We start from the raw sequence: 25,502 nt of genomic DNA, 5'->3' as shown, positions 1-25,502 counted from the left end.
TTGCAATGTCTTTGTAGGACCAAAAATATCATGGGAGAGCTAACCATATGCAATAATATCAAGGACAGGGAAAGCAGTAATGTTCATAAGGGACAAGTCTATTCAGACCTTATGTAATGAGGAATGGGGAATAAGGACCTCAGCTCCAAGTCCTGGAGAAGCACAATTCGGGAGATAGTGACCATTCAATAGGAGAAGGAAAACTGTAATAAATCCAATGCAAAGGAACAGAAAAAAAGTGAAAGAAAATTCAACAATAGGACCAAGGGGGCATCAGGTAAGTAGCTTTCAGCCAAGGAAATTGTCTTCAGACATCATGCAAGGAGTTATGTGAAAATTAAGCATGGGTGAATTTTGCGAATTGGCAATCCGCGAACTTGCGTATTTACGGATTCGCACTCCGCGAACTCTCGCGAATTTGCAGATTTTTTTTTTGTGTTCGCAAGGGTTTCTGCCAGTTCGCGAGGGTTGTGTACCAGTTCGCAATTGCGAACTTACTTGTCGGCTCGCAACGGCCGCGACTATGTTGTTTCTACGTCTGGTTCATCATCACAGGTTCACAGCACCCTCTGTTTCACCACTGCCACCCTCTGGTACACCCATGCCACCCTCTGGTACATCACTGCCACCCTCTGGTTGGTTTATCACTGTAGATTATGGGGGTGAAAAAAAGCAAGCACACCTGCCCTGCTTCAACTGACATGAATTAATTTGGGGTTGATTAATGTGTCACTGAATTTAAACTTCCAGGCTGGCTGGCACCTGCTTCCTTATCTGTAATTTGCTTTCTGTTGCAGTGCAATTTTTTTTCACAGGACCTTTGTGGCCTACTTGTAGCTATTCTCTGAGCCTGCTGTGAGGGTCAGAGCAGGGTCATAGAATAGTTGCAAGTAGGCAAATGAACTCTGAAGGGGCCCCTCAGGAAGCACTACAGGGAATGGTTACTAATGATACGATTGAACTTTTGCACCTGCTGAGTGCTTTCAGTTTTGCAAAAATCCAAATATCCAGCAGCATCCACAAAAAGTAATCCTTCTAGGTCAAGATCCAAATCAAAGTGACCAGCACATGAAGAAAGCACTGGGAGGAGCCTGCTGGACAGGAACAGGAAGTTGGAGACTGTGGGGCACTTCCTTCTCCCCCCCCCCCAAAATGGACTCCTTGCAAAGAAAAAGTGCAGGCAAGTGTCAACCTGAGGAGTTATTCTGATAAAAATCATAATTTTCAAGATTTATGATGCCTTCTGGTGGATTTCTTGTGCGAAATTGCAAATTTTGCAATCTCGCAATTGCGAGATTGGCGCTGCCCGCCGCATCTACGTGTTCGCAAGTGTTTACTCCCGCGAAATTGTATAGTATTCTAGTTGGCAAGTGCGACCAAGCAAAAAATCCGCTTTGCACGGATTTTACGAATTTTCGGCAAGTTCGCGAGAGTTCGCGGATTGCGAATTTGCCGAAAATCCGCAAAATCCGCGTGCGGAACGGATTTTACGCTCATGCTTAGTGAAAATCATTAATGTTGACAAAAGAACCAGAGGCAGTCTGAAAAAAACAGGGACATCAGCATTGGAAGTAGATATGGCAGATGCCTCTAAAATTGGTTTATAATATGCCAGTAGCAGCAGCAGAACACAGCAAAAAGAATCGGAAGTTCAGCATCTGAAGACTCTAGCTGGGGAGTAGCAAGATATTGCTTGTACCGGGATCTCTCACAGGTTAGAGGGAGGTAACAAGGAACTACCCAGAAACCCTTGTGGCCTACTATCGAGGACTGGCCACATGGTGTAACTTGATCAAATCAATTGAAGTGTGTCGTTTTTTTTTCCAACCAGCAAGCGATGGCAAAATCCCAGTTCGAGTACCTTGGACAGCAAGGACAGGCACCGGTGCACAATGTGACGGGCCAAACATTGTTTTATCTGCAATCTTCTCTTGGACTAGATCCTCAGCTTTAGGAATCCAGACAGAAACTGCTGGTTGCACGATCACTTTGTCAGTGACAGATTGTTTAGAACTTAAATTCGATTGTTCATCTTAGAAGTCCGGTGATTCCTACAAGACAGTAAAATGTTCATTGATGGCAAAGCATGTATCCTCTGCCACTGTGCCAGAGGTAGCAAGATCTGGAACAAACATTATAACCCCAAAATAATTTCATATGGAGTTTGACCATCCAACATTCGTCTAAGTAGGATATTTAAAGCTCTATGAACACCATACAGGTGATGAATCCAACTGCGCCCTGAACCTAACACCCTAGTTGTTAACGACTTACTTCATTAAATCACACTTATTCCATTCCACTATCGAATTTCCCTTAGGATGACAGAGGGTGGAATAATGTACAGCAACACCCATGGAACCCATAGTGTACCATTATACCTTAGAGGTGAAAGGCAGACCCTGGTCTGAGTAAATTGTAAAATCCGGAAGTTGTAAAGTGCAAACTACTCACCCTTACGGGTCTCAAGGCACTGAGGGACGTCATGGAAATTAAGTGAGCTATTGCCCAGAGTCACATGGTGCTGAGCTGATCTGTCGCCGGAGCTGGGGATCAAACCGTGAGCCCTGTGCTCCGAAGTCAGCTACCCTGGCCGCTGCACCACACCTCTCCACTGCATTGCACTACCACTGCATATGTACCAATAAGGACTTGCAAATCTTTAATAACAGTTCGAGCATCAGCTGATCGCTGTGGAGACACTAATAGAAATTGAGAAGAAAAATCAAAAGCCACTAAGATATATGTAAAGGTACCATCCATATGGAGTGGACCGCTATGATCTAAATTTACATATTGTAAAGTTTTTTATTAACATGGTGTCTGCAGGGGGCGAGCAATGGTGGAACGTTTAGCTTGTTGCCAAATGTCACAACAATTCACAAACTTCCTGGTCTGCTGATAAAGACTTTGCTTCCAATATTATTTCTATAATAAAGAAACTGTAGCCACCATACCTGCTTGAGAAGATACCAAAACCTCATGAGTTACTATTATAAACTCTAACCTGTGGGGCCTGTTGGGCATCAATTGTTCACCCACTCCAGGAATGCGGGCTAAGGGAACATTAGATAAGAGTTTTTAGCTGAATAACCTTTAGATAAGGGTTCGCCACTAGCCTAAGCAGTGACTGCATCCCTCACGTCACCATCTATCCTCGTATGTGAATGAGTAATCGCAACCACATATACATTCTGAACATCCCTGCATAGTGTATACCAACACGCTGGTGGCTCAATGAATGAGCCCATGATAACTCATCTTTAGAGGTCACAACTTTCCCCAAAGAAGTTTATGCTTTATAGAATTTCCTTTAGAATCTCTGAATTCATTCAAACACCAATAAGGCAAATTATCATTAAAGGCCTAGATGCAGTAATAGGAATCACACACTATAAGTGTGGGGAATTCAGAATCGGTACAGTGGCGTAGGAAGGGGGGGGTGCAGTGGGTGCAGGCCGCCCCGGGTGTCAGCACTGAGGGGTGGGTGACAAAATGTCACTGAGTGGGGTGACAAAATGACAAAAATATGTGTAGCTATCTTTTAAACAGGGTTGGTGGAGGGTGACAGGAAGGGAGGCGGTCATCCTGCAAACACAGGGTTACAGAGCTGCGTTCTAAAGTTTGTTTCTTAATTTATTTTAAAATCAAATCAAATTGCGTGCACCAGATTAAATACTAGGGCTATTTTCTGTGTGGTCAATGCATACCAGACTGCACTAATGTTTGCTATAATGCGACCAATAAGAAACCATCAGCCATAAATGCTTTGTCATTTCATTGTACTATGTGGCAATTGCCGTAGCAATGATACTGACAAATGAACGTGTGTAATCACTTTGACTTTTTTCAGCGTGGTGTCTTGCGGCGCGAAGGGCGGCTTTCGCTTAGCACGGTACCAAGAAAACAAACAAGAGAAACGGCTGTCATTCACCATCAAACCCTCCTTAATTTGTTATCACAGAAGCACTCCAGCCCTCTTCACCGGCTCATGAGCGCAACTTGGATTTTGCTTCTTTAAAATTCATGATTGAGTTTTAAAATTCAGGACTGCAAGAACACGAACATTAGCTTGCTCGAGACAATTTGCACCTGCCTACCCTTCCAGTGGTCTAGCTAGACCTTTGGCCGCCCGTGGCAGCTTGTAAGGGGGGTAGGCCCCAAAACTCAAATCTTCAGGGGGAGTCCACCCCCCCCTTGCTACATCACTGAATCTGTATTCTGCAAAGCCAGACCCAAAGCGTTCAATTCAGCCAGCTGAGCGGTACAGTCAAATAATGTTTCTGTATATGTTTTGTATGCCTAAAAGGCACCATCTTTCATGACACCTTTGACTGTAGCACATGCAGCTGAGTACTTGTGGCTGGGCTGAACTATTATTATTAATATAGATTATGAAAGCCTACTGATCTAGTGGCAATATTTCAGGAGAATCAGGTGTTCTTGTTCACACTGGAGATATTCCTGAGTTCTCAAATTAGGTTAAAAAATGAATCAACATCAGTAACCGCTAAAGAAGTGGCCCATTAGATCTATCCGGGATGTAAGGCTTTTGCAAGACTTTTGCATTTGGGACACAGGCCATGGTACCTGCCTATAAGGTCGGCACAGGAGACACCCTAATTATACGTTCCCCTTTGTATCAAAAATTGTTATTTCAAGAACTGCAATCAAAAACAATTCTGTCAATGTAAAAGGAATTTCCGCATTGGAATATAAATGTGACTTATAACCAATCAGCACTGTTACCACTTCATTACATAAAACATATGTGTAACCATTAGAACCCACAATTGAGTGGATTACTAAATCAGTGGAGTTTAAACGAGTGTTGTAAGTGTGAAAATTGAAGTATGTCCACCTGTAAATTTCGAAGAATATTAGTGTGTTTAGAAGTCCAATGTTTATTAGAAAAATCTGAATGAATTAAATTGTTCAACGGTCTAACCTGTTGTGTGTAATCTGATATGTATGTTCTACCAACATTTTGAAATCCTAAAAGCGAATAGATTTTTAAGGTATTTGGTGGTTGCAGTAAAGCACATTTATCTAAGAAATGTGGTACCACATTTTTGCTTTCAATCCATATTTCATACCAAAAGCATAGGACACTTAGGGAATTTTAGATTTTGGAAAATTACATTTATATGTATGATCAGCTGATCCCAGAATAATACGATCCACTGTGGCCAAATATATGCTTAAATCATCATCTTTGATGTAAATATCATTAACGCAAGACAAAGCTTCGGAGTTAATTTAATCTAAAATTGACATAACTCTGGCTGCCAACAGACCTGGACTGTTCTTATACCCTTGTGGGAGCCTACAAAATCATTGTTGATCCACTAGCGCTGAGAATGAGGCCAAATTTGGGCTGTGTGACTGTTGAAAAGGTGATAGTCTAAGACTATACAATACTGTACAATACGTATTATCTGGTTTAATCACAAGAAACAATAGATTATTCATAGGAGGACTAACATAGGGCTCAATCAAACCTTGATATTCTAATTTAGATAGAATGTCGCTAACTGCGCATTTAGTTTCATTTTAAATATGATATTATGCTTAAACTGCTGCAGGGATCTTATAGGTCTTACACGATAAGGTGAGTTTTATCCCAAACTGCTTGGTTACAATATAAAGCTGGGGCTTGCGCCTGAACCCATTTTGTAGCATATGCTGCTTTCACCTGCTCCAGAGCAAAAATAGAAAGGGAAGGTATATTTACAACGTTCCTCTTGTAAAACATTTCTAACAAACTCCACCAGCCAATCAATCTCAGCCAAGAGAATGTTGTATTCAGTGGTCAAATTCTGCCAGAACGCAGTATATCACTCTCAATTGTAATGTCCAAATCATAAATTCTATCTGTAGGACTGAGCTACTGATATGGAGCTTCAACCTGCACATATTCATCAGTCGGTATTACCACCAGAAACTCCTGAAGGGTCTGGTGAACTATTGTGACCTCTGTTGTGCCATAGAGGAGAGTTCTCACCCATGTCTTGTTCTCAAGAAGAGTTCTGCGTATTTGTGGCATTTTCTTGACATACCTGCCACTTTCTTCTTTTTAAACTGTTCTTTTTGTTGTGGAAGTTCCTCTTCCTTTTTTATAAAGACATCAGAAGAGCACTGTGAGTCTGTCTTTGGTTTCACATACTACTCCTGTCTGTAATCACCTTGATCCCCCCTCTCTCTGGTTGCTTGTATGGAGAGTCCTGTTAGGAATGAGAGGGCAGTGAATCAGAATACTGACACCTATTAGGCTGCCTAACTTTATCACGGTGATGTGAATTATAACAGTTTCCGGGAGCCTCCAATTGTAGAGATCAAAGTTCAGTTTTTGTTCTAGTTTTGCCTTTAATTTTATCCCAGTGCTTTTTAGAAGACTTAGGTGTCTGCTTGGTAGTGTCAGCTTCTGACTTGCCTTTAATTTGTTGCTTAATAGGCCTGGTTCCCAGACTATCTTGACCTATAGAAATATAGGTCTCAGCTATTATTTTAAGTAGCTCAGTTTGCTGATCCCCAGTTGGAACCAAAGCGAGCTGTTGACGTATCACCACAGAAGCTGCCTTCCCTTTGATATTGCTTAAAATAATTGAGGACATTGTGCCAAAGTTGCCAATTAGTTTCATCCCCAGATCAAGGGCAGGGACTGCTCCATGTTCAGTTTCAATCTGTCGAAGCACTTCCGGAAAAACAGCAACTGAAGGAGTACCATGACCAATGGTGTAGAGGGAAGCAAATACAGTTCCCCACATATTACACTCCTCAACTGAGGAAACCATACCATGTGGAAGACACACAGTGAGAATTCTAAATTGATCTTGGGGTTCCATATGGGGAAACACTGCCTGAAGCTGATTTGTTTTTTGTTCTGGCCAAAACGTAATTTTATCACTTTGGTTGGGATCTTACCCATAATGGCATTAATAGTAATTGGACTAATTGTAAGCACAGCTAACTCCACCTGTCCATCTTGAAAAGCCCTTGCTGGGTCAGTAGTTAAGGTCCTAAAGATTGCTGCACCACGGCCACAGATATCTGATCCCTGTTGGTTGCAGCAGTGCAATGGCGGTCTGACTGCCATAGTTGTAATAGGGTGGTAAGAAGATAGCCACAGCCGTGCCGCGTGAGTCTGGTAGTCCGTGGACAGCCAGACTCGTAATTAGTATTGCCTACCCCATGCTCCGTGGGGAGTTCTGAAAAACTCTGCTAAGTGACGCGGAGCAGAGTTTTTTTCTCTCGAGTGGCTCACCATCTGTAAATTGGCAAGCGCTCGTGTGAAAAAATTCACTCGCTAGACCGCGCATTGAGATCTGCCATTTGTGTTGAGGAAGCTGCAGCTCGAGTAGAATGTCTACTCATGCGGCACAAAACATAGTGCCGTTCACACTGATTTTACAGTGCGGGACAAACTCCTGGTGTTAAAAACTAGTACAAGCAGCGCAAATTAACATACTCCGCAACTGGCGGCACTCTGCAGAGTGCAGGGGAGTTTATCTGGCACTTTGCATTGTTCCGCGGAGTAAAACTCCTCCCATGCCTACTCGTAATCAGGCCCTAAGTCTACTCATATCCTCAGTAAATCTTGGTTTGGCTAGCTCATAGTACCACATCTAAACTCCTAAACCTCCAGAATTGTAGATGCTTGTCAGTAATCTCGAACATGACCACTATGATTGTCAAGGAATTCGTAGAAATAGATGTAACCCTTTTGTTTATCACTTTTACATGCCCAAAGTATTACAAAGAAAAGAGCCAACAATACATTTTCAAATATTTATTTAAAGGCTCTAATCCTTGTAAATAATATGTGAAATGTGATTTTTAGACCGATGAAAAAAACTTTTAAACATTATTAGAATGGTGTATTGTTTCTAATATTATTCCTATCTATCAATAATACATCTACTCTAACAAGAGCATAATGGAAGTAAACTTGTGCCAGACACAGTTGGAATGATCTAACCCCATACCTTGGTTTGATGTCTCAGGAAGCCGGACTCAGTGCATAAAGAATGCACACTGCCTGAATGTGCAAGCCTGCACATATCTCTGCTTGCGCTGCTAACTTCCTTCTTAATAAATGTCGATGCCTGCCGTGCTGAATCTTATTCACAGCTCTCTGCAGCATTCATGATTACTCTGGTGAGCAGTGACTCTCATCAGCTTCCACACTGGTATGGTTTAAATAATAAAACACCACTCTTATCACATTCTGCTAGAGATGCAGAATAATAACGTTACTTAGTCTTGGGGAAAGAGTTGTCTCCTATGAGCACATGATAAAGTAAGGACATCAAGTTCAGATATGTGTGGCCCTGGAACAAACAGTGCAGACTATAGAACAACGTCGACTAAAAGTAAAAGCATACATAGCGCATTCTTGTTAATCAAGAACATGGAAAAACTACCATCTAAAAGAGATGCTAAGTTAAAAAGGAAAACCTAAAATAGGGACCACATAGAAGCCATATAGCAATTTCCTTATTAAATGTTGTCATATTGAGTTTTGTACTGGTGTTGATGAGTCTAGCTACTTGTGAGGCTCAAAGAAAGCATGCAGTTGTGGTGTTCCCTGGTTCCTTTGTCTTGAATTGTTGGTGGGTTCCAATCTGTGACTATAATGCCAGGCGCCATTGGGTGGAGCATTCAGGATCCCCACACTTTCATTGTGCTTCCTATTTCTAATGCCAAGTCCTGTTTGTTTATAGTGGGTTCTGCTGTTGGGCATATGACGGCAAAAAAGATTTTTGTTCTCATTGTTCTCATCTAACTAGGTGTTCCAGAGACGAAGGGATGGGTCTGTGGAGTTCTACCTTGATTGGAATTCTTATAAGAAAGGCTTTGGGAGACAGGAGTCCGAATTCTGGCTTGGCAATGACAATATCCACCAACTCACAAAAGCTGGTATGATATCTCTTTACAACTCTCTTGGCCGGAAACAGAAGCCAAACAGTGTCTCACATATTCTGACACCATCCTTTACACCTTTTGCAAAACAGGGCATCACAGCCATTCCTAATATCGGAAGTACCACATCTTCATTCTCACCTCATATGAATGTTTTTATGAAACTGAAATGTTCTCAAGATAGGAATTATTGGAAAAGAAAATTTCACCTAGCGTGTTGTTTCAAGGTAATAGTCTAATGACTGATCTATTGGAAGTGGAATTTTATGAAGGTGGAAATACTTGGAGGGAGATTTTTAATCTGACATGAGGTTTTTCAACACAAATGCTCTGGTAATGTGAGTTTGCTTTTATTATAAGAGTTGTTTGAATGGGAATACTCAAATGTGGGATGTAATGTTCTTTTGCTGAAATTATTTATGTGGTACAAAATTTGTACCGAAATTATTTATGTATCTGGTGTTTATTTTTGTTATAGGAAGCATGCACTTGCGTGTAGATCTGGAGGACTTCAAAGGCAACTCTACCTTTGCGATGTACAAGACTTTCAAACTCCAAAGTGAAGATGACAAGTACCAGTTTCTCTTGGGGGAGTTCATGGGAGGATCTGCAGGTGAGAGCTTCCCTCTGGATTGTCGGGTCCTAAGCACAAAATGGTAAAAGCTATTTTTTGCATGTCAGACCTCCTGATTGCAGGACATGGCAACTAAAAAGAAATATTTAATATTACTACTATGAGCCGGCTATTTTATATCAATCCGTGGACCTCCTGCCTCTCTATGGGGGAGGAAAAACTGCTCCTAAAAACTATTTATGCAATAGGGTGTCTAAATTTGGCAGTTGTATGCTCGCAGTAAAAGATCTATATTAAAGAGGAAAATTAGCCACTGCAGAAAACTTCCAAAGAATATTACAGATGCTTCTAAACAGGCAGGTGTACTTAGAACAGGCATAGACACCCTTTTAGTATTAATGTACATATAGGAAAATAGGATTTCGATTTCTGCAAACAAATGGTATCACTGGCTTTTGAGAGAAAGTGGATTATTAGTTATGGTAGATGTTAGTCCACCACAAGTGATAAGGGCACTTTTCTTGTTAGCCCCAGCAAAGGCTTAAGTAATTTAAATCTAAGCTCAGTGTCTGCTAGCTGTGGTACAGAGCACACAGGCTTAACGTAAGAAAATGTGTAAAGCTTTTAGAAGTAACAAAACTGTTCAAAAGTTGGACACTCTACACTCTATAAACCACACTCTAATTTATGAAAATTGAGAATAATTTTATGAACAAAATGACCCCACCAAAATGACAAAAATCCAATTAGGGGAACCAGATATAAGAATTTTTAACTTTAAATGAAAATAGTACCAAAACACGCAAAGCACCAACCGCGAGCAACTGTTTGCAATATTCAGGATAAGGGTAAAGTTTAAGGCCAACCATGATGAAGTGTGAGTTAGATGCAGAAGTCGGCTTTGTCCTGGTCAGAAAAGTGCCTTTACACTTTCAAGATTTCAGAGAAGGGTAAGTCTTCCACAAGGCAATGATGAAAGCTACATCCGAAGACAAACTCATCAATAAAAGGTTGAAGGGTGAGTTTCTCAGTAAGGGCATGGATGAAAGCGGGAAATGGTGGGAAAAGCTTTGAGTGGGAAAAGTATAATGTTTGTGCCCGGGAAGTCATTGATATCAATCTTGAAGGTGCAATGCCATTAGTTTAAGGCAACTCACCAGTGATTAAGGATAATAAATCACTGACTCTACTGCCTACCCTAGATGTGTAACCACGGAAACAAGGAACCCCTCCTCTGTGAACGTTCAAAACCAGTACTGGGGGCAGCTCCTGTCCCACTGGGACTGGCTAGGGGGCCAAAGGAAGGGAGCAGGCCCTGATATTAACTACATTTGCCTGTGACAGGGTCGGACTCTTTGAAGACAATTAAGTTCATGGGCACTGCCTTAATGGTCATCCTTAGTCAACATGCACACATATGTATGAACCCATTAGAATTCAATCGCACATAGTGAAATTTAGATCTCATATTTATACAAGTGCTCCAGTGAACGGGGCGTTGAATGTGATGTATGTGAATGATAGTGCGCTAAGCGTAACAAAGAAATTAGCAAAATGAAATAATGTAAACGCATTCACAATACAATTTTTAATCTTGGTTCATATTTAGAGTACAATTTGAGTGACTAACTGTTAGAACTGGGGGTCTCTAGTTGGCAGAGGTAGGTACCACTGTCCAAATATTGACCCTTGCTTCTAGTCAGGGTAAGGCGGAAACAGTCTTAGATAACCTCTGCTCATCCCCTGGGTAGCTTGGCACGAGCAGGCAAGGCTTATCGAAGGCAATGTGTAAAGTATTTGTACCAACACTCACAGTAACACAGTGAAAACACCACAAACTGACTCCACAACAGTTTCGAAAAATAAAGGTATTTTAATCTAAACTACACAAGACCAAAACGACAAGAATCCAACATACACAGTTCACGAATATGGTTGCAAAAGAGTTCTTAAAGTTGTGATAAAATAATCCACAGTTATGTGAAAAGTTCACAGTTGTGTCACGTTTTAGCCAACAGTACCTTTAAATGGGACAAAGTTCCAAAACAGAAGCTGGTGCGGTGGAAAACAAGTGATGCGTCACTCCTGAGACCTTGGGGAGGCAATGCGACAGCCCCGCTGGATGTAGCGGGTGTGATGCGATGACTCCGGTCTGTATGGGGAGGGATGTGATACCTTGTATGGATTCTGATGCGGAGGTTCCGAGGTGAAAGAAGCTTGCAAAGGCACGATGCGAGGATCTTTGTAGTTGCGACGATCTCCGGGACGACAATGCGCGGACCAACGGTGATCTTCCTCTCGCAGCTCCTCGATGCGATGGCTCTGCGACAACACTCGCAGCGACGTGATGCGGTCCGCAAGCATGCGGTGCAACGACAGGCTCTGCGACGACACTCGCAGTAATGGTAATCTTCCCGCACCGGTCTGGTGCGTCCCGCAAACGTAGGATGCAATGACTCTGGCAGCGGCAACAGGCGCTGCGACGATCTCGGCCTTCATAGCGGCGGGAATTTCCTTGCACTATCGGGGATGCGCTCCACAAGCGAGCTATGCGACAAAACTTGCAGAAAGTCTTAAAATCTTGGTTTCCAGCTTCCCAACACAGGTGCAACTTCCAGAGGCACCACAACTGGCCCAAGCACTCTAGGAAGGACATAACTCTCTCAGCAGAGTTCAGGGAAGCTGGGGGTGAAGTCCTTTTGTTCCTGGGACTTTTTAACAGGGAGCCAGCTCTTCTCAGGCCCTTGGAGATTCCTTCAAGCAAGGGGACACAGCACCTAAAGCAAAGTCCTTCCCCTCTCCTTGGCAGCAAAGCAACAGCAGGTCAGTCCAGCAGAGCAACAGCAGGAGAGTCTTCCTTCTTCAGTTTCAGTTTTTTCCTTGGCAGAGATTCCTTCTTGATTCCAGGATGATCTAATTTTCTGTAGTCAGGGGTCCTGTACTTATACTCCTAAAAGTCTTTGATCCCTTTGTGCAGGAGGGCTCTGAGCCCGGTCTGAACCAGTTCTGGGTGTTCCTTGAGCACTGTTTTCCTGGCCTCTCCTTTCCTTTCAGGGAGAGGGGCAGGGTCGTCAGCCGCCCAGCAGGAGGTGGAGCCAGCATTGTGGAAGGCAGGCACCGCCTTATTCAGGCCTAGGTGCTATCCCCTCCCACCACTCAAGATGCAGATGCAGTCATTCAGCCTAGGGCTGACTCAGCCAGCCTCCTGGGGGATCCCAGCCCCTGTCACTCTCAAACCAGAAAGCCAATTCACAAACAGGCCTAGGCACACAGAAGGGTCAGACAAGAAAACAGCAACTTTCTAAAAGTGCTGTTCTAAAACACAGGATTTAAAAACAACCTTTCCTAAAAGATGTGTTATTAAATTCTGAGTTCAGGGATACCAGACTTTTATGTCCCATCTTGCTCCTATGGGAAGATATGCTGGTAGCCACTGTAGCCAGCATCCTCCATGATAGCCTATGGGGCAAGATAGCCTTACAATAGTGAAAAACAAAAATGGCTGTAATTCACTTCCAGAGAATTTCACCTGCACAAGTACATGCTCTACCTTTCACATACACTGCACCCTGTCCAAGGGGGTACCCTGGGCCTTCCATGGGGAGACCAATGTGTACAGAAAGGGAACGGTTAGGCCTGGCCAGTGGGGACACTGACCAGGAGGACATGGCAGTTCACAGACTGCACACAGGCACTGCGGTGGCAGGCCTGAGACACAATTTTAGGGCTACTCATGTGGGTGGCACAATCAGTGCTGCAGGCCCACTAGTAGCATTTGATATCACCAGCCCTGGCACACTCAGTGCACTTTACTAGGGACTTCTTGGTGACACAAATATGCCAATCATGGATAACCAATCATAATAACAATTTACACTGGGAGCACTTGCACTTTGACACTGAACAGCAGTGGCAAATTGCCCAAAGCATCTAAACCAGCAAAAACGAAAACCAGCATAGCATCAAAAATACAGGAGGTAGAGGCAAAAAGAGAGGGGGAAACCACACCAAAGATGTCAGGTCTAACACTAACAATACATGTTAGTCAACATGTCACAGCAATGACCTTCCAACCCCAATAGACTATTTCATGGGAAGTTTTCATCAGTACTAGATGTCAACACCATGAAATAAAATCAATTTTTTTTAATGTAATGGTAGCAGGGTCTTCTTATCCCAGAAATGTTTCCTCCTTGTAAGAAGCACTTGTGTTATTACCGCTCAGAGTAATCAAAGAGTCCTGAAGGGACCCCCACCAAACTGATCGATATTGAATTCCTCCTTTTAGTAGTCAGCATGGGAAATGTTCCTGTCTCCTAGGACAAAGTCACCAGCAGGAAGATCGGTGTGTTCTTTTTTTTTTTTTACAGATTTTATTCGGTTTTTCGCTTGAAAGTTGGGCAACAGCCCTACAATGACCTGTAGGGTAAAAAAGGGTGGTGGACATCGCTGAATTGCTAACATTTTGATTATTTTCCAAACCTGCCATACATGCAGGTGCTACAACTTAAACAAACTGCAGACAGTACTAGATCTCAAGACAAAATGATATGACATACGAACAGGGTGAGCCATTATCATACAGTGCGGATATTCCGGTCTGTGAGCATTGGGAATATGGGGTCTCTTATAAGGGGTGCGTAGGTGGCAGGGGGGGGGCAGCTCTATTCCACGATACATCACCCGTCAGGTCCAAATTTTCCTATGTTTAATTGGGCAGCCACAAGCTAGAAATACTGCTATTTCTGCCCCCATACATCTGTCTAGTTCGGTCTTCCATTTGCCTAGTGTCGGGGGAGATGTCCCTTTTCACATTTGTGCAATATCTCGCATGGCGATTGTGAGAGCTAAAAACAGTAAATGTTGCTTATACTTATTTCCCCCAATGTCGTCTGTGCTGTGTAAAAGGAAGAGTCGTGGGTCCAGCGGGAGTACCCAGGAAAGTACCTCATTTAGGTAAGACCTAATTCTACACCAAAAGAGTTTCAACACCATGCAACTCCAAACTGTATGCAAGAAAGTCTCGTCCTCTTGTTCACACCGCAGATAAGCAGGGTACTGGATAAACCCCATCTGCCAGAGTCTGGTCCGGATATAATACGCTCGGTGAAGTTATTTAAACTGTATCAGGTGGTATCGTGTAGACACCCCCGCGCCCCACAGGCTAGCAATAGCTTCAGCCCAGTCGTCGTCTGTCAAATCAGGAATGTCGGCTTGCCACGCCAGACGCGTCTTGTCAAGCGCCGTTTGTGTGTGGGTCATCAGGGTCTGATATATTTGCTTGATCTTGTGTAGGCCCAGATCCCCCATCAGCAGCCGGCCCTCTAATGGGTGGAATTCAGGAAGGGTCTCAAGTGTGTGGATCAAGTGAGTCAGCGCATGACTGAGTTGGAGGGATTTGAAAATTGTGTTTTGTGTAATTTACACTCCTCCTGTAGTTGATGGAATGATTTCAATGTAGTACCCTGCATCACATCGTCAAGGGACGACATACCTACTAGATCCCACCCCCGGAACCTCCCAAGGTGGCCACTGGGCGGAGGTATGTAGGGTTGTCTGGGTTAGTGTCCCGCTCCAATCCATCTGTCGGACTTTAGTTCGCCACAGCTGTATCACAACTTTACCTGCTGGAGGTACAAAATGCAGGCATGTGGCACTCTATAAGAGTTGCAGGAGGGGAGTCCCTTCCATTGCTTCATTGCTCAATTGTGTAAGCCGGTTCAGTGGTTGAGTTATACCACCATTCATTCACCACAAGTATATGAGATGACACATAATAAGAAAAAATATCCGTTGCTGCGATCCTCCCACAGTATGTGGATTGTACACATGTGCGGAGTGCGACCCTGATCGCCTCACCTTTCCAGAGAAATTTGTTGTGTATGGTGTTGACCTGTGCGAACCAGGAGCGCGGAATATGATAAGGGAAGTTTTGGAGGCAATATAAAATCCGGGGCTGCGATACCATCTTGAAGATGGCCGATCACCCGTATAGATACAATGGAAGAGAGGACCATATTGCCCTTTCACCATTTAGACTTGCAAGCAATGGAGTAATATTATGTGCCCATGAGACTTTGGGGCATGGTGACACAAAAATGGCTTGATATTTAAAACCTTCTGTGGCACGGGATAGCTGCGATGCCCAAGTATTGCGTCCTTGATGGCCACACACTTGAAACAACACTGATTTTGTGGGGTTTGTCTTCAAACCGGTAGTTTCTCCGAACACTATGAGGATTTCCAGTATGCAAGGTCCAAGAACCATGGGTCTGTGCTAACAAATAGGACATCGTCCGCATATAATGCGGTACAATCCGATCTGGACAGAGACCATTCAAAGCCACGGAGCACCAGGTCACTCCTAACCCACGCTGCTAAAGGCTCAACTGCAAGGGTGAACAACAGTGGGGACAGGGGACAGTCCTGTCTGGTGCCTCTTTGAATAGGAGAGGGGTTTGAGTGGTGTCTGGCTATGCGTACAGACACCGTTAAGTTTGCATAAAGCATGGGTACATATGCAATGTAGCGTGGACCAAAATGTATTGCCTCGAGCAATTGAAAGAGGAATACCCAGCTAAGAGAGACAAAGGCTTCGTCTATATCGGCTAATAGCATAGCAGCTGGCTGACCCAATGCCGGGGCTGCAGCCATAGCATTGTGAACTCTATGAATGTTTTATAGGATAGCTATTTGGGGCATAACTCCCGACTGGTCCGGTTGGATCACATCTAAAACGCACGTACGGAGGCAATCAATGAGGACTTTCCCTAATAGCTTAGGCTCAAAGTTGATGAGGGAAAAGGGGCGTTTTGAGGAGGGGTCTTCCGGAGGGCGGCTGGGCTTGAGAAATAAAACTATTTCCACATGTCACCAATCCTAGGGCAATATGCTTAAGTGTGAGGCCTATTGTATGGCCGCCAATAGATGGTATGTTATGTTAATTGTACTTATAAAGCGCACTGTTACCCTGGTGTGTCCTGGCGCTAAGTACTGGTAACCTGGGGAGCGACAGCCGATTAATGGGAGAAAAACCAAGTTTTCAGATCCTTGTGAAAAGAAGCAAGGTTTGTCGCATTTCTAAGATGGAAGGGAAGTTCGTTCCAAGCTTTGGAGGCGCAGTAGAGAAAACTTCTACCTCCCCAATTCATTTTCTTAAAGGTGGACGTTTGGACTAGTTTGAATCCGGAAGAACGCAGGATTCTACTTGGAGCATACCATGTAAATGTGGTTTTGAGAAACTCCGGACCAACCCCGTTAACAGCCTTGAAGACGACACAAAGTGCCTTAAAGCGTGATCTAAGTAGGCTGGGAGGCAATGTAGTTTATTGAGTTCTCCTTTAATCGACACAAACATAGGGGTTCCCGTCAGCAATATCGCTGCCGCGTTCTGGACCAATTGCAACTTGTTCATATGTTGTTTCTGAACATTAAGATAGAGAGCGTTGCAATAGTCCAGACGGGACATAATGAGTGCAGTGATGACCGTCCTTAGGTCATCTGCTGAAAGGAAAAATTTGATTTTTTAAATAATTCTGAGGACCATGAAGCATGCTGAGGTTACCTGATTCACTTGGTCCCCCATGGAGAGTTTGTTGTCCACAAAGACTCCCAAATTCTTAGCTTTCCTTGAGAGTATGGGGCATGTCCCAGGTCCTCCGTCCACCAGTCTGGGGTCCAGACTCGGTGATTATTTCTAAATTGCAGCACCTCAGTTTTGTCTGAGTTAAGCTATAAACCAAAGAAAACAGAAGTTTCCCCTGAGACACTGTTATATGATCCTGGCGTGCATAAATACACCTATCAAACTGTATAATCGCTTGATTAAAAAACACTTTATTTTCACAAAAGAATACTGTTAGAGCTCATTATACATACTACTGCATAATATAAATACAATACACAATAAAGGTTATAAAACCAATATTACCACAAGATAAAAAAACCTACTCAAAATGCAACTATAATTCATACAAATTTTTGATAATACAAACAATCACTTATGACCAGCATAATGAAGACAACACAACATGTAAGACCTAACTAATTGTCAATTACAGTTTGCACATCAAGTTTATCAATACCAGATACGTCTGTCAACACATTGTTTGCATCAGTATTTAAACATAAACGTATCACTACTTTGATTGTGCCTGAACTGAAGCGTCGACCCGTTTCGATGGTTTTCATACAATACTATCCATCTTTATCAAGACTGAAAATTTTCGTTGTCTTAATACTCTAGGGATTGCTGTATTTCTTCTCCCTATTAACAAAGCAAGTTTACAAAACATAATCATTTTTCAATTTCTATATATACAAGCAAACCAAAATACTTTTATTAAAAATATATAAAAAACATTCTTCATTACTCCTTTGTTTAAAAATACTATATCTGGCTCTATCTGAGGAATGAGTCTACTCTTTCATTTTTCGGCGGGGACGCTGTTGCTCTCCCACTATTTTCTAATTTATATGTATACGTTAAATTAAACCAACTTTTTCTCACACGAGCCCTTTCCCTGACTCCAATATTCCTCTGTTATATATATTCTCCTAGCTGATGTTAGGTTTATTTCTGTTCTGGCAATCTTATCTCATACCTTCCTTGACCCCCCTCAGAGTGTCTACACAATTTATAATGGCACAACCTCACTGTTACTTTAATTGATTGGATTGAGGTATGCACTCCAATAACCACCAACATGTTCTCACCTCGTTGTTTGCGACCCCGGATTCTGTGCGGTTATTATTTTTCCGTTCCTTAGTGCGAGTTTAGGGCCAAATAAGGGAACTCCTCTAATTCAAGAAATTAGAAATAAACAGAGATACACATAAGGATCCTTCCTGTGCGGTTTCTAATGTTATACCTCCTACCCCATGAGTTTATAAAAAACTTTGTACCTGCCGTAACTTAAATGGCTCGTATATGCAGTATTTAGTTCCGTCTACTTAAAAACACCGGCCTCTTGCCCAGTTATCGTAAAGTCTTGCTCTCAAGAGGTATCCCCGTTGTCTGTAAGGGGCGACATAAAAAACACAAGAAGGCGGTTCTTGAATACACTGCTGCATAAGCATCAAACTTAGCAGTCACCCCTGGTTATGAACAATTACCTGATATAAACCAGCCGTAGTCCACGTTTTCGCTTTCAAATGATAAAATGGCAGAATTGCGCGCATTTCGTACAGTCCAAATTGCACTTAGCACGTCGCTGTAACAGAACCAAAATACGGTTATAGGTTTCCTGATAGCGCTAAAATAATGCTGCCACTTGTATTGGCCTTTAGTCAGTTGTGCGGCCCCTCGCATACCTTAAATTTCGCATGTGTGCTCCGTCCAATGGGGTCTCTAGGTTAACGAACTCTTCGGAATACGGAACGATGCAACACGTATTTCAATAATACAAGCCCTCTTCTCATTGGCTGGTATTATTCCAGAGTCCTGCCTTTCCAGTCTACCCTGAAAGCTGTATTGTGATTGATCTGGTCCCATCCTGCCTCTTGCATTAAGTTTTCGCTTTGAAAAACTTTATCAGTTTGTTCACACAACCTCATCTTTGCAATTAATCGATTTACGTTTTTAGCAGACAAACTGGTTATGTCTGTTGGAAAAATGATAAACGTATCTGGCGAAATTAATACTTTATATTATATTTCCATTCACATAGTATACTCGCCATTATTTGCTCCCGTTTACACTTGTTCTCCGGGATATATAAGGATAACAATTCCTTTTGCCTCATAATGTGAGACTTTGGCAAATTTCCTGATAGGTGGCCAATCTAACAGTTTGTATGATTTTTACCGTTCTTGTATTGGATAAGACATTATTATCACCCATCTGTACCTATTTGAACCTATTTACTGGAACCTAAGGAGTTAAGCTTTAAACAATTGGACAACATCCAGGTGGAAATCGAGCTCATGCAGTTGTGGAACCTCTCCCCTGCCTCCCTTTCCACTCCCTCCGTCAGCGACAACACAATTTGTGTGTCATCAGCGTAGGAGGTGAGCTGGAAACCAAATGACCGAATGACATTGGCCAGGGGTGCCACATAGATGTTAACCCCATGGATGCTCAGCATATTCCCCTGCTGTGCTGAGAAATCGGAAATCCCACACAAGATGACGAGCTGGGCTCGTCATGAGCGTGTGAGGAGGCTACTTCATGACGAGCCCAGCTCGTCATGAGTGTGGAAGGGGTTAAATAAGCGTGGGGCTCAACACCGAGCCTTGTGGCAACCCCCAGGGGAGTGAGAAGGGTTCCGAGTTGTTTCCGTCTAGATCCACCATCTGAACTCTGTCCGACAAGAAGGAATGTAAGAGTTTCCAAGCAGCACCCTTCTCCCCGATATCCGAGAGCCAGTTCAACAGACTCTTATGGTGGACCGAATCAAAGGCCGCGGATAGGTCCAGCAGGATTAAGATGGCATTTCCTCCCCTATCCATGGCTTCTCTGATTTCCTCGGATGATTTAATTAGCGCCAGTTCCGTACTGTGAAAAGCCCTAAACCCATATTACAATGGGTCCAAGGAAATATTGGCAGAGATGAAACTACTTATTTGGGTATTCATCTCTTTTTCCAAAATTTTGGTCGGTAGTGGGAGCCTGGAAATAAAACGGTAGCTATTCACGTCCTTAGGGTCAAGAGATTGCTTCTTTAGAAGAGGAAGCACCGAGGCCGTTTCCAGTTTTTAGGAAAGCTACCCGACCGTAAAACTCCATTAACCACTTGGCTGCTAATGACAAGGGTAACTCGTCATGGAGTTCCCATTGATTTCAATGGAAAGTGTTAATAAATGTCTCCAGGGCCTTAGCATCCAAGTGGTTAAGCAAAGGTGTAAGAGCCATTCTAATAATTTCCAGGATTTTTTTAGCAACTCCTGCAGGGCAAGCATCACTGGGGGCACCCGATTTTATCTTAAGCAAAGATTTAACCAGATCTGATTTATCAATTGGTGAGAAATTTTCCAGTACTTCTGCCGGGGCATCTAGACTTCCTAGATCTAAAGGATTGACCACCGTCAGAGTGTCATTATTCTTGCCTGTGAGTGAGGTGAAAATGATTTCTACTTTGGATTTAAAGAACCCTGCTATTTTGTTACAGAATTCTGCATCACCCTAATTCTTCGGAGTGGAAGGATTAGCTAGTTTCAAAATCGTTCTAAACAATTCTTTGGAATTGGACTCAGCCATAGTAATTTGTGATCAAAAATACTCTCTTTTAGCTTCCACAAGTGTTTGCTTGTAACTGGAGATACAAATTCTGTAGTTCTCCCTATCGGTATTGTCATATGATTTCCGCCAAATCCTCTCTGCATGTTTACAGACCAGTTTCTTGGCCCTAAGCTCCTCCGAGTACCAGGAAGCGGTTGGGGACGTCCGTTTAGGAATCCATTTTTTGAGGGGAACAAGTTGATCACAGGCATCCAGAAGCCAATTGTTATGGGTGGTAGTGGCCTCCTCCACATCCAGCGGAATCTGGTATATGGAGTTTTCTAGAACATTTCCCAGTTTCTCCACATCCAACTTGCCCCAAGATCTAATTCTGATCTCTGTAGGTTTTGTCTGACCTGAAGAATGGGCCAAGGGGCATTTAAGAGCAAACTTAATCATACAGTGATTCAACCATAAGATCGGCAGGACAGAGATCTCATCTATATCCTTACTATTGGAAAAAATACCATCTAAAGTGTGCCCCTTTTCATGAGTCGGCACATTCACCCTTTGTGTCAGACAACTAGCACGCATGGTTTGATTAAGCCTTTAGGTATTAGCATCATTGGTGTTTTCAAGGGGAAATTTAAATCCCCTAACACTGAGAAGGATTCTGAACACAATCCTTCTTCCAGAAGCGTGCCCAGGGACTCCAAAAAACCACCTTTGGGCCCTGGGGGATGGTATATAAGCAGCCCTTTAAAGGGTCTGTGCAAGCGAGCATAAATTTCAAAAGCTAGGGCCTCACACGCCCGGTTGGAGGCTGCGGTAGCCTTAAGGGAGAGTGTTTCATGATGGATAATGGCAAGCCCTCCCCCCCTCTTATTTGGCCGATTCAATGTATGGCAAAAGAATCCTGAGGGTGTTGCTTTCACCAGATCAGGCCCTGAACTACTATCCGTCTAGGTCTCAGTGATATAAAAGCGAGTTTGATCTTATGCTCCTCCAATAGGAGCGCACATTCCAGGCTATGTTTCACTAATGATCTGGCATTAAGCAGTATACAATTCAGTGAATCCCTGAAGTCATATGCCTTTGTAATTAGATTTCCCTGAAGGATCTTAAAATTGCTAATTGGCTGGTTAAGAATGGTAGGAAGGGGCAGCTGACAACAGCTGCACTAAGAGCCCTCTATGTAGTTGCTTCCCCTATCTAAAAACAGCCTGGTGCACTGTAGTAGCCTACTGCCAGGGTTAAGTTTGTGTAGGCCCCTGCTGGAATAGTGTAGTCCACCTACCATGCCACAACCAGGGGAACGGGCCCTGCGCCCGGCCAGAGCACAGACGGGCGCAGAGGGGCGCACGCAGCATTGAGCCTGCTAAATAGGCTGCCTTCAAGGATGACTAGCGTGCTAACCTGTACCCGGGAGACCAAGACCGGAAGTGAGTCTCTCCTCAGGACAGACTGGGTCAGGAGCAATGCGGCAGTTAAAACAAACAAACAGCCCCCAACAGTAAGTATTCCCCGTTAAAAATAATGCCACTAGATTTCTTTACAGCAATACGGTTCCCTGCGCTTCTGTAAGACCTGGCGAGCGTTAAACGCAGCTTCGCCCAGGTAGATCAACACAGTGTGCACGCAGCATCGAGGGTGCTAAATAGGCTGCCTTCAATGATGACTAGCCCTCTAACATGTACCTGGGAGACCGAGACGGGAAGTGAGTCTCTCCTCAGGTCAGACAGGGTCAGGAGCAATGCGGCATTTAAAACAAACAAACAGCCCTCCAACAGTAAGTATTCCCCGTTAAAAATAATGCCACAAGAGTTCTTTACAGCAACATGGTTCCCTGCGCTTCTGTCAGACCTGGCGAGTGTTAAATGCAGCTTCGCCCAGGTAGATCAGCACAATGTGCACGCAGCATCGAGCGTGCTAAATAGGCTGCCTTCAATGATGACTAGCCCGCTAACCTGTACCCGGGAGACCGAGACCGATGAGGGCCTAATAGATGTAAGTTCGGCTGCAGGAATTCCATAGGGAATTCATTGGGACCTGGGGCCCACCCCAAATGTAATGCATTGATGGCTCCAGTCAGCTCGTCCACTGTGATTGGGGCCTTCAATTGCTTGCGCATATGGTCAGTAAGTTTCCGCGGTGGAATATCTTTCAGAAATTCTGCAATGAGGTCGGAGAGATCTGTTTGTGACGTGAGTATAGGGCTGTGAAGTGTGCAAATTCTCTGGCCACGCCCTCTGGGGAAGTGCATAAGGTCCCTTCCGCGTCGCGAATAGTGGGGACAATCGCCGGAGAATTGTCAGCCTGGCAAAGTTGGTGGAGCATTATGCTTGATTTGTCCCCCCATTGGTAAACCCTGTGTTGTCCTTATTTAAAAGAGGACTATGTCCCAACAGGGACCAACTACCTCTCAGACTCGAGTGCAACCTCTTCAAGGAGAGGATCCAATAGCGATAGCAACTCAAGCGGTGACGACTGGCAGCCACAACCCCGGCGGGGGAGAAGAGGGGGGAGACGCGGCCAACAATTCTATCCGCACCCCCCCTATCAGAGTCCCCCTCTTTGGCAATACCCACAGTTCCCACAGGTGATACCACCTTACGCATCCCAATATCCTCCTCAGTTTGCCCCACATGGAGTCAATCAAACGCCTTATTTAGACAGAGGTTGGGGCAGAGGGTGCGGGCGCAAGCGAGGAAACGCGCCGGACAAGAGAGTTCAGTGGGAGGACACACAGGTCCAAGGGATGGACACCAGGAGCAAAACGAACCGCAAGTGAGTTTAGTAGTGAATCTATCCTCACGCCAACTCACAGAAGGAGAGGAAAAAGTGCTGCAGAAAGGGCTCTGCTTTGTACCAACCCCCAAGATAGATCATTTTCAACAAACTTGTGAAGTTCAAAAATTCTTCCGCAAAATCAGGCTTAAGGCGTTCTTTGATGGGAGACCAGAGGAGACTCCTGAGGATTCGGGCCTCCATAATCCTTCTAACTTCACTCCCCACAGCGGGATGGTCCCCAATGAAGTTTTGACATGTGAGCAGGCAGTGCTCAAAGACATTGGAGCAATGACACCACATCAGAAATATAAAAACATCTCTAAGCCTGAGATACAGTTGTTGGATGCTCTAGCCAACGATCAATCCATCACTATCAAGCAGGCACACAAAGGCGGGGCCACCGTTCTCATGAACACCAGTGATTATGACACTGAATGCCTGAGACAGTTGGGTGATAGGCGATACTACACCTCCATCCCCTCTAACCCTACCGAGCGCCTCAAAAGAACCATCACTGGCTTAGTCAAATCTGCCGAGTGCAAGAGTTGATAGCAAAAAGGAGGCTGAATTCCTGATCAAGACAGAACCAAAGGTCCCTTACTTTTACATCCTCTCCAAAATTCATAAGGGGACCACCCCTGTACCAGGACGCCCCATAGTGTCTGGTATCGACTCTGTTCTGGAGCCCCTTTCACAATTCTGTGATCACTTTCTCCAGCCCCTAGTCAAACAGATCCCCTCTTATGTCCAAGATACCACTGACGTACTACTCCTCCTGGACCATATAGAGGACGGAATCCAGGTGGACTTCCTAATCACCCTCGATGTTGAGGCCCTTGGGGTGATAGAGAGGATCCTTAGTGCGGAGGAATGGACCTCCCCTGCACCACCGGCTTTCATTATGGAATGTGCCACCCTAGCCCTGACTGAGAATTACTTTGAATTCAAAGGGCAATACTTTCTTCAGACCCAGGGTACCTCGATGTGGAGCACGTTTGCCCCTTCGGTGGCCTGTTTGTACATGGCCGACTTTGAAGAGAGTCACATCAATGGCCTAGTGAATCCCTACCATTCTAACATCAAACTGTGGAGGAGATTCATTGATGATATCTTAATCCTCTGGGTTGGTAGCTCTGATTCATACAAAGAGTTCTTCCATTGGATTAATTCCCTCAGCACCTACCTCAATTTCACCATGACTGCCTCCGCTACCAACATCGCCTTCCTGGACCTCAACATTAGGCTTACAGGAGGCAAAGTGAACACTACCATGTATCGGAAACCCACTGACCGTAACAGCCTGCTCCACTTTACGAGCCACCATCCTAAAGCACTGAGGTTGAACCTACCCTTTGGGCAATTCCTGAGGATCAGGCAGAATTGCACCGCCCTGGCAGACTATAAAACAGAATCAACCATACTATCCAGGAACCTTATAGATAGGGGATATCCGAGCAGGGAGGTTTCTAAAGCCTGAAAAAGTGCCCGTAATAACCACAGGGAAGCCCTACTGGAGTACAAGACTCCAACTTCGGAGAACCAAGAACAAATAACCTGTGTCACTACTTTCACGCCAGCTTCCAATGAGATCAAGAAGATCATCAAACGGCACTGGCAGATTCTCAACACAGGGACACTGAACCTTGAAATACCCAGATTTGCATTTAAGAGGTCCAGGAACATTAAGGACATCCTAGTCCAGACCAGACCCAAAAGAGCAACTACTACCAAAAAGACAACATTGTGGCAATTACCACCAGTGCAGGGACACTACCCATGTGGGACATGCAGTGCATGCCCCTTTACGTCAATACACAAGACAATACAACTCACAGACATGTTCACATGGGAGATACGGGGGCACACAAATTGCAATACATCTCACTGCATATATCTACTGCGGTGCCCCTGTAAACTACAATATGTGGGCATGACCACCAGCCCCATTAGGACCCGCATCTCAGAACACAGGAGCAATTTTCGTTGCAAAAAGATTAACACTAAAATGTGCAGACACTTCTTGGAACAGAACCATACAGCTGACTCATTATCATGGCT

At 44.0% G+C, this 25,502-nt stretch overlaps 1 protein-coding gene across 1 annotated transcript in view; it reads left to right on the top strand.

Annotated features, from left to right (window-relative positions):
• Positions 1–25,502, top strand: part of LOC144823347 (ficolin-2-like) — a 445,006-nt gene that overhangs the window by 272,026 nt on the left and 147,478 nt on the right. Inside the window, exons 6-7 of the mRNA XM_078681813.1 lie at positions 8,790–8,919; positions 9,401–9,535. Coding sequence (XP_078537939.1) covers positions 8,790–8,919; positions 9,401–9,535 — 265 coding nt within the window. The remainder of the gene's footprint in view (positions 1–8,789; positions 8,920–9,400; positions 9,536–25,502) is intronic.

Source organism: Lissotriton helveticus, chromosome 3_1, assembly GCF_964261635.1.
Source record: "Lissotriton helveticus chromosome 3_1, aLisHel1.1, whole genome shotgun sequence".
Classification (NCBI taxonomy): domain Eukaryota; kingdom Metazoa; phylum Chordata; class Amphibia; order Caudata; family Salamandridae; genus Lissotriton; species Lissotriton helveticus.
The sequence above is the reverse complement of the archived record's forward strand: the minus strand, read 5'-3'. Positions and strand labels throughout refer to the sequence as shown.